General features: G+C 48.0%; 1 protein-coding gene across 4 annotated transcripts in view; it reads left to right on the forward strand.

The window, feature by feature from the left end:
• The window catches only part of MYO7B (myosin VIIB), a 102,155-nt gene that overhangs the window by 13,988 nt on the left and 75,433 nt on the right, over positions 1 to 12,734 (forward strand). For all 4 annotated transcript variants that reach the window (XR_015149087.1, XM_086362323.1, XM_086362320.1 and 1 more), the window contains exons 2-5: positions 3,334 to 3,375; positions 8,612 to 8,725; positions 9,804 to 9,956; positions 11,589 to 11,773. Coding sequence is in view for 3 of the 4 variants with exons in the window: in XM_086362323.1 (XP_086218449.1) it covers positions 3,358 to 3,375; positions 8,612 to 8,725; positions 9,804 to 9,956; positions 11,589 to 11,773 (470 nt within the window). In the remaining variant the exon portion in view is untranslated. The remainder of the gene's footprint in view (positions 1 to 3,333; positions 3,376 to 8,611; positions 8,726 to 9,803; positions 9,957 to 11,588; positions 11,774 to 12,734) is intronic.

Here is a 12,734-nt window from a genome sequence, read left to right on the forward strand (position 1 = left end):
CCCAGGCCCACTGCACTGACAGCTCAGAGCCTTAGCTGTCGGGCCTCCAGGGCAGCCCCTCATGAGATTTGTATTCATTTTCTAGGGTCGCCATAACAAAATGCCACCGACTAGGCAGCTCAAGCAACAGACATTTCTGTCCTCACAATTTTGGAACTAGAAGTCCCAGACCAAAGATGCTGGCAGGGTTGGTTTTTCCTGATGCCCCTCTCCTTGGTTGCAGACAGTTACCCTCTTCATACTCTGTCCTCATATGATCATCCCTTTGCACACACAGCTCTGGTATCTCTTTTTCTTCTTACAAAGATATCAGTCAGATTGGATTACGCCCCCCCTAACAACTTCAGTTTAATTTCACCACCTCTTTAAAGGCCTTATCTTCAAATACAGTCCCACTGTGAGATGCTGGGGTTAAGACTTCAACTTATGAACTTGAGAGGGGGAGTGGACACAATTCAATACTCAACAAGGTTACAGTCAGGACACTGGCTGGAGCTCTGGTCATCTGAAGCCTTGATCAGGGCTGAAAGATCTGCTTCCAAGATCACTGGCTGTTAACTAGAGACCTCCGTGGGGCTGCTTGAGTGTCCTCATGACATGGCAGCAAGTTTCACCAGGCCGAGCAATCTTAGAGAGAACAAGGAGGAAGCCCCAAGTCTTGGAAGCTATACTCTATCACTCCCATCTTATTCTATTTGTTAAAAGGCAGTCCCTATGTCCACACCCATGGTAGGGAGAACGAATGAATCCATCTTTGGAAGGGGGCGGAGTCAAAGAATATGTGGGCATATTTTCATCACCACAATAATCGATAAAGCAAAAGCCCTGATGGAGGAGGCCAGAGAGGGCAGGGCTGGAAGGGTTAGCGTGGAGCTGTCAGCGGCCCCTCCCCAGGGCATCCCTTACGTGCCCACAGGTATAGGAGAAGGCAGGGATTGAACAGAGCTGGAAGCTGAGGGTGACTTCTTTCTTTTTTCAGTGATGCAGATCAAGTTCTGCAGAGTGATTAGTGGGAGGGAGCCTTGAAATTGGAGGGATTTTTTTTTTTTTCTTTTCAGAAAGAGCTGACTAGAGCCCACTCAAGGATCCCCAAGCATTTCTAGAGTCTTAGGGGAGGTACAGGTCATGAAATTTCCCTGGCCCCTGTTGTCAAGATGGTGTGACCCATTCTTGGAATGCTCAGCTCAGTGCTCGGACTTTGCAAGGTGAGAGCAGGACTCAACGACATTCACAGGACAGGAGTGAAGGTGGACAGAGGGGTCCACAGAGTGTGCAGCTCATTGTACTGCTTGTATTCCATTTATGGGTACTTACAAAACTACTCTGTTCCAAAACAGATTTAAGTTCCGTTTCCAGGCTGGTTGAGATAGAAATGAAGCTAGGATAGTTGACAGACTGGGGAGAAAAGCAAAAGCTGAGGAGTTGTGATGAAATGAGGGAACAGTTGCCATGGGCAGAGGGCCCAGTGCTGGTCTGGGGTGTGGCGAGAGAGTGGCAGTTGGAGGATGTGGCCTCTGCACTGCAAGCATGGAGTCCTAACCAGGAGACTGCCAGGGAACCCCTCAGAGGATGTGGCTTTTGGAGTGGAGAAGTTCTGGGACACGGGAAGACCAGGGGAAGTTGTGGGAAGTGGAGGCAGTGGAGTCTGGGAGTCCAGGACACACGGCCGGCTCAACCCCCAGGGATGGCAGGACTGGTGGGGAACGCCTGTGGGGCAGATCCTGGAGGCTGGAGAGGGAAGATGTCCACGGAGGCCAGTGCCATGGGTGAGGGCACTGAAGAACACAGGTAGGCCTCAAATTCCTAGCTGGGGGGAGAAGTGAGGAGCCTGGGCCAGGCCACAGTGGGGAGTCAGAGGTAGAAAATGCCCCCTGCCTCTTCCCCACCTGCCACCTCACTGGGGTATGTGAGGTTACCCCAAAGATGGACCAGCCTCTCTTTGAAAGAGCTGTAGCCTCTTTCAAGGAATCTCAGTCTGATTATCGCCTTTTACTTTTTAGGTGCTCAGCAAATGCTGGGAGGTATAGATTGCCATAAACATATTAATGCCCATGCACTAAGTAAAAATGGAATGAGAAAATTCTTTATTCAGCAGAACAGAGAGGCAAAGACTCTCTGTCACATTTGCCCGCTGCCTACAACGAGACACTTCTTTCACCTCCCCACAGTCCGCTCAACCCAAACATGCTGACCGCGCATCCTCTGTACTTTGCCCTCTGCCTTTGCTAAAGTTACAGCATCCCTAGAGAATGCCCCTTTCTTTCCACTGTGAATTCTTGCTCATCTGACAAAGCCAACATCAGAGGACACCCTCTCCAAGGGCTTCCTTCTCTGTTTCACTGAACAGATATTTCCTAAGTTCCTCCCAGGGGCAGGTCTGCGTTACAAGCAGGGAGTATGTGACCAGCAAAAAAGCCAGCCTCTGTGTCAGGATGCTCGAAGCAGAGAGGGCGGGGCTGGTGGTGGGCGGGGCTGGTGGTGGGCGGGGCTCCCCCTGAGCTCAGGGCCCCGCCTTCCCTCCCTGACTAGGGGGCAGCTACTCAGGCCTGCCTGATGCTCCCTGGGTACCGGAAGTAGCCAGGCGCTGAGACAGGTTTGAAAGGACGCAGGTCCAGACTGAATTTCCAGCTGTGCTACTGATAATGGGTCACCTTTCCTTTGTTGAGTCCCATGAATGAAATGGGGGTATCAATGTTTTGTGGGTGCATGAGGTTTACATCAAGTATGTTGCATCTCAAGTTCTGCTGGCTGGTTCCCTCAGCACTCCGTGTGGCGTGTGGTAATGCCTGATGTTCACAGATGTCTGACCAGACACAGTCTGCGTTTCTGGGTGGCAGAGATGCTGTTCTGAGGCTGTTCAGAACCACCCCACTCCCTATGTTGAGCCGAGTGCTGAGTGCAAAATAGGCGTTCAGTAAAGATGAGATAGGGCTTCCCTTGTGGCTCAGCTGGTAAAGAATCCGCCTGCAATGCAGGAGACCTAGGTTGGATCCCTGGGTTGGGAAGATCCCCTGGAGAAGGGAAAGGCTACCCGCTGCAGTATTCTGGCCTGGAGAATTCCATGGACTGTATAGTCCATGGGGTTGCAAAGAGTCGGGCATGACTGAGTGACTTTCACTTCACTTCAAAGATGAGATAGGACTGAAGAAACTGAGAGAGTCTCCTCCAACACTTGCCATGGGGCTATGACACACCCATCCATTCTTTCAAGAGTCCTTTCTTGGCCCCATGCCAGGCACTCAGAGCTACACTGATAAGCACTCTGGCCCCTACCTGCCAGGGCTCCAACTCATGGTCACAAAGACTGACATTCTGCTTTCTCTCTGCACACAGGCTGTCGGGAGCTGCTGCCTCAGGATGTCAGGGTTGAGACTGGTAAGAACTGCATCTCTTCCATTAAAGGGTTGTTCATGGGAGTTGCCAAATGCTGACTCAAACCACTCCCAAGGAAAGAAGAAGTAAGGCAATGTGACCTTGGAAGGAAAATACCAGACACAGGGAGTTTGAGGGAAAAGTCAAAGTCACTCAGTCGTGTCTGACTCTTTGCCACCCCAAGGACTATATAGTCCATGGAAGTCTCCAGGCCAGAATACTGGAGTGGGTAGCTGTTTCCTTCTCCAGGGGATCTTCCTAACTCAGGGATTGAACCCAGGTCTCCCACATTACAGGCAGATTCTTTACCAGCTGAACCACCAGATTGTATTACCTAAAGAAAATGAGTTTGGCCAAACTTGGCCTTGGCAGGATGGCCACATGCACAGAGTAATCCCTCACTTGTACTCAGGGCTTAAAATGTCTTGACAAAACACATACTATATTTAAAATAGGTGTTCCACAAGGATGTACTCTATAGCACAGTAAGATAAGATACTAAATATCTTGTAATAACCTATCATGGAAGAGAATGTAAAAAAAGAATTGTTGTTCAGTCACCAAGTTGGTCTGATTCTTTGTGACCCTATGGACTGCGGCATGCCAGGCTTCCCTGCCCCTCACCAACTCCTAGAGTTTGCCCAAGTTCATATTCATTGAATCGGTGATACCATCCAACCATCTCATCTTCTGTCATCCCCTCTCCTCCCGCCTTCAATCTTTCCCAGAATCAGGGTCTTTTCCAATGAGTCAGTTCTTCTCATCAGGTGGCCAAAGTATTGGCGTTTCAGTTTTAGCATCAGTCCTTCCAATGTATATTCAGGACTGATTTCCTTTAGGATGGACTAGTTGGATCTCCTTGCAGTCCAAGGGACTCTCAAGAGTCTTCTCCAGCACCACAGTTTGAAAGCATCAGTTCTTTGGCACTCTATCTTCTTTATGGTCCAGTTCTCACATCCATACATGAATATACATATACATATATACATATATATATATATATATATATATAACTACATGAATATATATATAACTACATGAATATATATATAACGGAATCACTTTGCTACACACCTGAAATTAGTACACCATTGTAAATCAAATGTATTTCAGTAAAAATTTTTAAAAATAAAATGAAAAATAAAAGAATCTAGAAAAAAGTATCTTGACAACAGTATTTTTTATTTGTTAACTTCTCCACTTACCTAAATAAAGGCAGCCCAGAGCTACTTCTAGGCCTATCTTTTCTCCTGTGGGAAGAAAAGCCTGGTGGGTGGGCGCATGGGACAAGCCACAGTGAGCATTTCAGCCAATGGCTGGAATAGCCAGCCCACCTCGGAAGACTGAGGATCAGGTCTCTCGGAAGTGGATTCTTTGTGTCTTTGAGATTCCTCGTAGTGATTTCTGTCTCAGGCTAGGGCAGGAGTTCTGCATCACGGGCAGAAGTCAGTTGTCAGGTATTTCTTATCACAAAGAGCAGTGAAGACCTAGATCCCTCTGCTTTCTGTGACTCATTCTCTATTTCTTTTCTAAAAATGTTATTTATTTATTTGGCTGCGCTGGGTCTTAGTTGAAGCCCACAAGATCTTTGTTGCATCATGTGGGATCTTTACTTGCGTCATGCAAACTCTTAGTTGCAGTGTTTGAGATCTAGTTCCCTGATCAGAGATGGAACCTGGTCCCCCTGCTTTGGGAGTGTGGAGTCTTAACTACTGGACCACCAGGGAAGTCCCTCGTGCTCTATTTCTTCTTTTTTTTTTAAATCATTTATTTATTTATTACTTATTTTTGGCTGCGCTGGGTCTCCGTGGCTTTGTGCAGGCTTTTTTTCCCCTCTAGTTGTGGTGAGCAGAGGCTATTCTAGTTAGGGAGTTTGGGATTGGCATGTATACTCTGATGTATTTAAAGTGGATAACCAGCAAGGACCTGGTGTATAGTACAGGAAATTCTGCTCAATATTATGTAACAATCTAAATGGGAAAAGAATTTGAAAAAGAATAAATACATGTATAGGTATAACTGAATCACTCTGTGGTACACCTGAAGCTAACACAACATTGTTAATCAGCTATACTCCAATATAAAAGAAAATGTTTTTATAAAAAAAAAGAAAATGTTCCTCTCAGTTGAGACCTGAAGTGTACTCTAAGTGCTAGACTGTAATTATCTTGTTCCCTATCTGCTTTGTTTTCTCTGTACTTATCACAACATAACCACGCCTCACCCTACCCCCACCCAGCTCTCTCCCAGGTATGTCAACATTCTTGTTAAATGATTCATCTGGGAGTTCAGTCAATGTCATCCTCAGGAGGAGCTTTCTCCCAGAGCTGCCGATGCCATATCTAAACTCGAATCTCATACTTCTGAGGCACACGCCTCAGGATCACGGGGTCTCCTTCACAACCACCCTGGACATTTCTTTCACCTCTCCTTTACCTGAGTCCCTTTTCTTGGATCCAAGGTTTTTCTCTTTCTTGGTTTACTCCCTTGGTTTGATCAAGTACGACCTGTAATAGCTTCCTGAGATAGGCTGCATATGAAGTAAACATTTTTAACAACTTGCACGTCTAAAACTATGTTTATTCACATTTGAATATTAGCTGGACTTAGGATTCCATACTAGATATAATTTTCCCTGAAAATTGTGAAAACATGTACTCCTTCTGATTTCCAGCATTGCTATGGAGAAGTTGGAAACCCTTCTAATTCTTGAGCCTTTGTATGAAACTTAATTTTTCTCTCTGAAAGTTTTTGTGATCTCTTCGCTCTCCCAAATATTTTGAAACTTCATCATTGTGTATGTTGGTGTGAATTTACATTCATTCTTGGTACTGTTGACTTAAATTTGTCCCCTAATTATTTTTTCTAAAAGACTTATGAGAAAATATTCATCTAAAAATGTTGATTATCTTTATACAGAAATGACAAATGGGCTGGGTAAAAAAATTATTGGATTCTTTTTTCTATTTTTGTAATTGTGGTAAAAAAATATCACATTCAATTTTCCATCTGAACCATTTTTAAGTATACAGTTCAATATTGTTATATATATTCACAGTGCTGTGTGACAGATGTGAGATCATTTTCATCTTGTGCCCTTGAAACTCTTCACTAATTAAACATGACTCTCCATCTGTTTTCCTCTAGCCCCTGCAACTGCCTTTCTACTCTCTGTTTGTGTGATTTTAACTGCTTTAGACACTTTCTCTGAATGGAATCATACAGTTTTGTCCTTCTGTGACTGGCTTCTCTTGCTTGGTATAATGTCTTTGAGGTCCATCCACATTGTAGCATATGACAGAATTTCCTCCTTTTTTAAGGCTGCATGCAATCTCAAAGTGAAGAGCTGACTCATTGAAAAAGACCCTGATGCTGGGAAAGATTGAGGGCAGGAAGAGAAGGGGATAACAGACAATGAGATGGTTGGGTGGCATCACTGACTCAGTGGACATGGGTTTGGGTAGACTCTGGCAGTTGGTGATGGACAGGGAGGCCTGGCGTGCTGTGGTTCATGGGGTCGCAAAGAGTCGGACACGACTGAACAACTGAACTGAACTGAACTAATATTCCATAGTGTACTATTTGCTGTGCTGTATCATTTCATATAAGGTATTTGGGCATCTATGGATTTGGTATCTGCAGGGGCTTCTGCAATCAATCCCCTGATGATTCTGAACGATGACTGTGTATTTTACATTTTTATTTATTCATCTGCCGATGGACATTTGGGTTGCTTTTACCTCTTGGCTATTATGAATAATGCTGCAGTTAACATAGAAATGCAAATATGTCTTTGAGATCCTGCTTTGATTTCTTTGGAAATTTACCCAGAAGTGGAATTGCTGGATCATAATTTTATTTTTAGTGTACTGAGGCGCCTTCACGCTGTTTTCCCCAGTGGTGTCACAATTTTACATTTCTACCAACACTATACAAGGGCTCCAGTTTCTCTGCATCCTCACAAGCATTTGTTATTTTCTGTTCTTTTTATAACGGCCATTCTGATAGCTGTATTGCTCTTTTCCTGAGGTCTTTGTATGAGTTGTTCAGCCCTCATATGATTTGAATTTGTCCTGAATTATCTCCTTATAAGGGCATTTGTCTTTTTATCTGCCTACCCCTCAAAAAATTAACTCTAGGATCAGTATCTGTCCTAGAGTTGATTTTTCTTTGTCATCATTTCAAAGAAAGGATGGTGTGTCTTCAACCCATAGATCCAAACCTTCATTAATTTCTGGAAAGTTGTCTTGAATTATATCTTTAAGTGATTTTTCTGTTTTTTTCCCCCTGTTTTCCTTCTTTGTGCACTTAAGTTATTTGTATTTTCGCCTGCCTTCCATATCTATGCTCTTCTGCCTCATCCTGATTGTTTGAATTTCTTTGTCACTTTGCTCCCTTTTCTTCTCCTGTCACCCGTGACCTTTACCCTGATTTTAGCAGTGCTTATCTCCCTGTTGTTGCTTCCAGTTTGCTTTCACCTCTGGCCCATGCTTACTTGTTTTCCTCCATTTCTCTTTTGAGCTCTGCGAATTCATGTCTCATCCTTTTCAGCTGTCTCAGTGTCTAATATCTGAGCTCAGTAAATTTCTGGAAATAGTGGTGAGATACTTGGGTATGACTTTGCACTGTTCTGTGGCATTTGGTTTTCCCCTGGTGAGTGTTACTCATGCTCCTTTCCTCCTTTTACATTTCAGTATCTTTATGTGTAGACCTGTGCTTTTTCCTTTGGGATTACTCCTCTTTGAGTAGGGTGAGCTTTCTTGGATCAGAAAGAGGTTCATGTGGGTTAATGCCATGTTGCAGGCCAGGAAGAAACCTAGTGAGATTTTAGTCTTTGCTTTCCCCGCCGTCCATGGGGTCACACAGAGTCGGACACGACTGAAGTGACTTAGCAGCAGCAGCAGACACTGGGTTTGGGTACTATAGGGCTAGTCAAAGGCAGAGACTCTCTTTTTGCACCTCACGGGGGACACTTTCCTGCAAAAACCAGGCCAACAGAGCTTCCCCTGCCATCACCCATCAACATCTTGACAAGAACAAGAAAGGACTGGGGAGGGGTGGGTAGGAGAGAGGGAAGAAGGAAAAACAAGAGGAGGAGAAGGGGAAGCAGGGAGGGCAAGGGAGAGAGAGCACATCCCAGTCACTTGGCATCTCTTGGTTGAAGGGACAGCCCCCAGGGAGGTAAATCTTTAGCAGGAAGTGGAAGGTGGAACATGGATCTGACCTCTCTGCCCTCTAGGGTGACCACGTGTGGCTGAACCCCACCCCTGCCGACAAGACCAGGGTGGCCATTGGGGGCATCATCAAAGAAACCAAGCCTGGCAAAATTTTGGTTGAAGATGATGAGGGCAAGGTGAGTATGGCTATACATTCCTCAGAGGCTCAGCCTTCTCAGCTCCCGTCCAGAACCCTGAGCCCCCTCCCTTCTCTGGTGCTGCTCCCAACACCAGGGATTCTAGAGCCCAAGTCTGGGAACCACGTGGCAGGATAGACCATAGGGGAGTCCTGTCACGGCGGGCATTGTGTGTCTGTCTAGGGAACTGTTTCTATAGGGAAGAAGCAGGGAGCAGGTTGGAAGACGGAAAATTAGGACAATTAGGGGAGCAGGAAAGAGTGAAGTGGGAAAAGGGTGGGGGCAGAGAGGGGGAAGGGCCAGAAACTTGTTTTCAAAGTAATGCAAGGTGAGCAGGAAGGACAGGAGAAGTGAGGGAGAGAAAGGTGCATGAGAAAGATGCCTGGATGGGGGCCCCCAAGCACATGAGGAGGAGAAGGAGACCCATCTCACATGAGCAATGCAGCCCAGATGATAGAGTAGGAAGCTCAGGGTGACCTGTTGGGGAACCAGCTTGGTCACCTGGCAAGCTGGGGAGGAGCAGGGGAGGGGCAGAGGGGAAGGACTTGCAGACTGGGGCCTCCAGCTGGTCACTGAGGTCCTCCCTGGGCAGCCCTCTTTGCTGAGGATCTGCAAAGTGAAGCATGTAGAGACTTGGCCTCCGAGGAGAAAATTCTAGAGTGTGACCTGTGAACCCTATAGTATGTAAGTCAGTCAAATATTAACAATAATGTCTCCTATTTGCAAAATGACATAACATCATTTATATTAAAAACACTTTCTTGCACACTTTTATCCCAGCCATCTGTGAGACCCCAGCTGCAAGCTGCCCCGATCCCAATTGTAGCCATATCTAACTCCCGGCTCTACACTCCTCTGACCCTGGTCTGAACTTCACCCCTAGCCCCAGTACACACTGACCCCTGGCCCTAGACACGTGCTGACTCCAGCCTCAGCTTGACTCGATCCTTTGACCTTCACCGCAGACCAGCCCTGGCCAGGTGCGGGCCACCAGGTCAGCCAGTCCATTGAGGACATGGAGGAGAGTTTGGCCCTGGCAGAGGTCACCTCTCAGGAGAGCCTGTGCCCTTTGTTGCAGGAACACTGGATCCAAGCAGAGGACCTTGGCACTCTCAGCTCCATGCACCCCAATTCAGCTCAGGGCGTGGATGACATGATCCGCCTGGGGGACCTGAATGAGGCAGGCATGGTGCACAACCTCCTGATCCGCTACCAGCAGCACAAGATCTACGTGAGTCTCCCTTGGCCATGTGTGCCCCCACGGCATGCTTGGGCCACACATGCTGCGCTGGCTGGGGAAGCAAACCGTGCCCCAGGCACGCCTGGCTTAGTCCCTGAGCCCCACACCCTTACGGTGTGAGGATGCTCATCAATCCCTGCTCCCCAATCCGAAATAAGCAGGGGCATAAAGGCTTCAAGGTTGCAGAAAGCTGACCTGCATGTGCCAGCACAGTGCACAGGATGCAGTATACAGATTAAGTGCTGCCTCTCTCCTGCATCCGTGGCTGAGGAAGAGGCCTGCTCTGATGGCCGAGGGGATCAGAGGCTGTGGGAGAGTAGTTTTCTGCCTGGTTTCTTTCCGGTTACGTGGCAGAGCCAGGGTCACCAAGCAGAAGAGCCCTGCCCTTCTATGAAGTGATGACCAGGAGGGTCGTGTAGGTAGATGCAGGTGCTTCTCCCAAGGCCTTGTGATGGATGCAAAGCTAGCATCCCTGCTCCAATGCAGACTTACCAGGTGAGGTGGTATTCCAAAACTGACACCAGCCTTGCCGTGAGTGGGTGTGACCCAGGGGTGTCACCACCTGCCTGGGCCTCTCACAGGGAGAGGCGGCTCACTGACCTCTGACCAGCCCTGATCATGGGATGCTCAGAGCAGGGGCCTCTGAATAGAGGGCAGGGTGGGAGAGGAGGAGAGAGGCCTTGGAGGGCAGGGACCAGGCACTCAGAGTTCATACTGGCTGAGTGTGCCTCGGCTCCTGGGACTAATAACAGCAATAAATTAAGTTGAATTGCAGCTTATCCTTTACCGAAGAGCTTACGCTTGCATTCTTTTATCTGGTTGTCATAGTCCTGAGTCCTCTCCTTCCCTAAAATGAAAACGAAGGCACTGTACACGACTATTGAGATGACTGTCCCCATCCCAATCCAGAGGGGCTGGCAGGCCCAGTGGAGGCTCCACGTGGGCAAGTGACCCTGAACTAAGGTCCAGGAGGACTCTGAGGGCTCCGATGGTGGCCCAGCCTCACTGAGGCCCCTGTGGGAGGCAGGTGAAGACTTGCTTCATACATTCAGTCTAGTTTCATTGAGCCTCTTCTAAATCCCAGACAGAGCACTAAACATTAACCACAGTGTTAATGTTAGTGCTAAACATAAACCACCTCATTTAATGTTCCTGTGAAGGCATCCTCACCCAGGAGCTCTTGTTCTTGGTGAGCATCCTTTCCAGGGGAAGGATCTGAGCTGCCAGGAGTGTCATCTCTCAGCCCAGAATCAGTCCCCGCCTCCCTGCCAGAGTCAGCCATGCCTGGTGCCCTTGCAGCTGCTGCTAAGTCGCTTCAGTCGTGTCCGACTCTGTGCGACCCCATAGACGGCAGCCCACCAGGCTCCCCCATCCCTGGGATTCTCCAGGCAAGAACACGGGAGTGGGTTGCCATTTCCTTCTCCAATGCATGAAAGTGAAAAGTGAAAGTGAAGTCGCTCAGTCGTGTCCGACTCTTAGGGACCCCATGGACTGCCGCCCACCAGGCTCCTCTGCCCATGGGATTTTCCAGGCAAGAGTACTGGAGTGGGGTGCCATTGTGACATCCAAAGTCAGCACCGATCCTCAGATTAGGGGCCACTAACCACCTCCTCCCTTCCCCAGACATACACAGGCTCCATCCTGGTGGCGGTGAACCCGTTCCAGGTGCTGCCCCTCTACACCGTGGAGCAGGTCCAGCTGTACTACAGGCACCATGTGGGTGAGCTGCCGCCGCATATCTTTGCCATTGCCAACAGCTGCTACTTCAACATGAAGAAGAACAAGAGGGACCAGTGTTGCATTATCAGGTGAGGTTCTGGGTGGGCCACCCACCATTTCTGAGCATCTCGTAAAGAAGGGAGCGTCTCCTCTCCCAAAACCTCTCCAGACCAGCGTGCGACTTAGAGACCCCCAATCAATGAGCTCCCCCTGCGTCTGGCGCCTGCGGCTCCTCCACCCTGAAAGGTCCCTCCGAGGTGTCCTCCTTCAGAACCTACTCTTCTCCTATCATCAGGGCCTGAATAGCCCCAGCCTTCTGTGAATGTTTCCTGAGACAAGAAAGGAAGAATGGGGATGGGTTGGTTTAGAAATGGGACCCAGGATAGGCACTTGGGGTGCAAGGATCGAACAGGTGAGATCCCTGAAAAACAACCTCAGGAGGACTTCCCTGGTTGTCCAGTGGTTAAGACCCCCTGCTTCTAATGCAGGGGGCTCGGATCCAACTGCTGATTGGGGAACTAGGATCTCATATGCTGCTACCAAAAATAAAAAACAAGAATGGAACAACTTTAGGCAGATCTCAGAGAGGATGGCTCTCAGGCTGCTGGACCCAGAAGGGATGTGTCCCTCTCCAGTCCAGACACTGATCCTGACTCACAGAGAGACTCACTGCCTGGCCTGGCTTCTCTGCCTCCTGCCCTCCCAGCACTCATGGAAGGGAGGCTGAGCTGGAAAGGAAGGGGGAGAGGGAATTTGGCTTCAGGGCCCCTTGCTTGGGGCTCTAGTAAAGTCATCTCTTCATTCATTCATTTATGCATTCAAGATTCTGCTGTGCTCCAATTGTGTGTCCTTCTCTGTCCTAAGATGGCTGGACAGCAGCCAAGGAAAGGGACTAAAATCCCTGCCTCATGGAGCTTACATTCTAGAAGGGGAGACAGGCAATAAATAGACAAATTGTTTTGGCAGATAATAAGAACTTTGAAGAAAAACACTGCAGGGAAAGAGGAAAGAGAGCGATGGGGTCACTGCCCTAGGTGGAAGGGCAGATTG

Source organism: Bos grunniens, chromosome 2 (assembly GCF_055505025.1).
Source record: "Bos grunniens cultivar Pamir isolate PY7600 chromosome 2, Bosgru_T2T1.0, whole genome shotgun sequence".
Taxonomy (NCBI): Eukaryota; Metazoa; Chordata; class Mammalia; order Artiodactyla; family Bovidae; genus Bos; species Bos grunniens.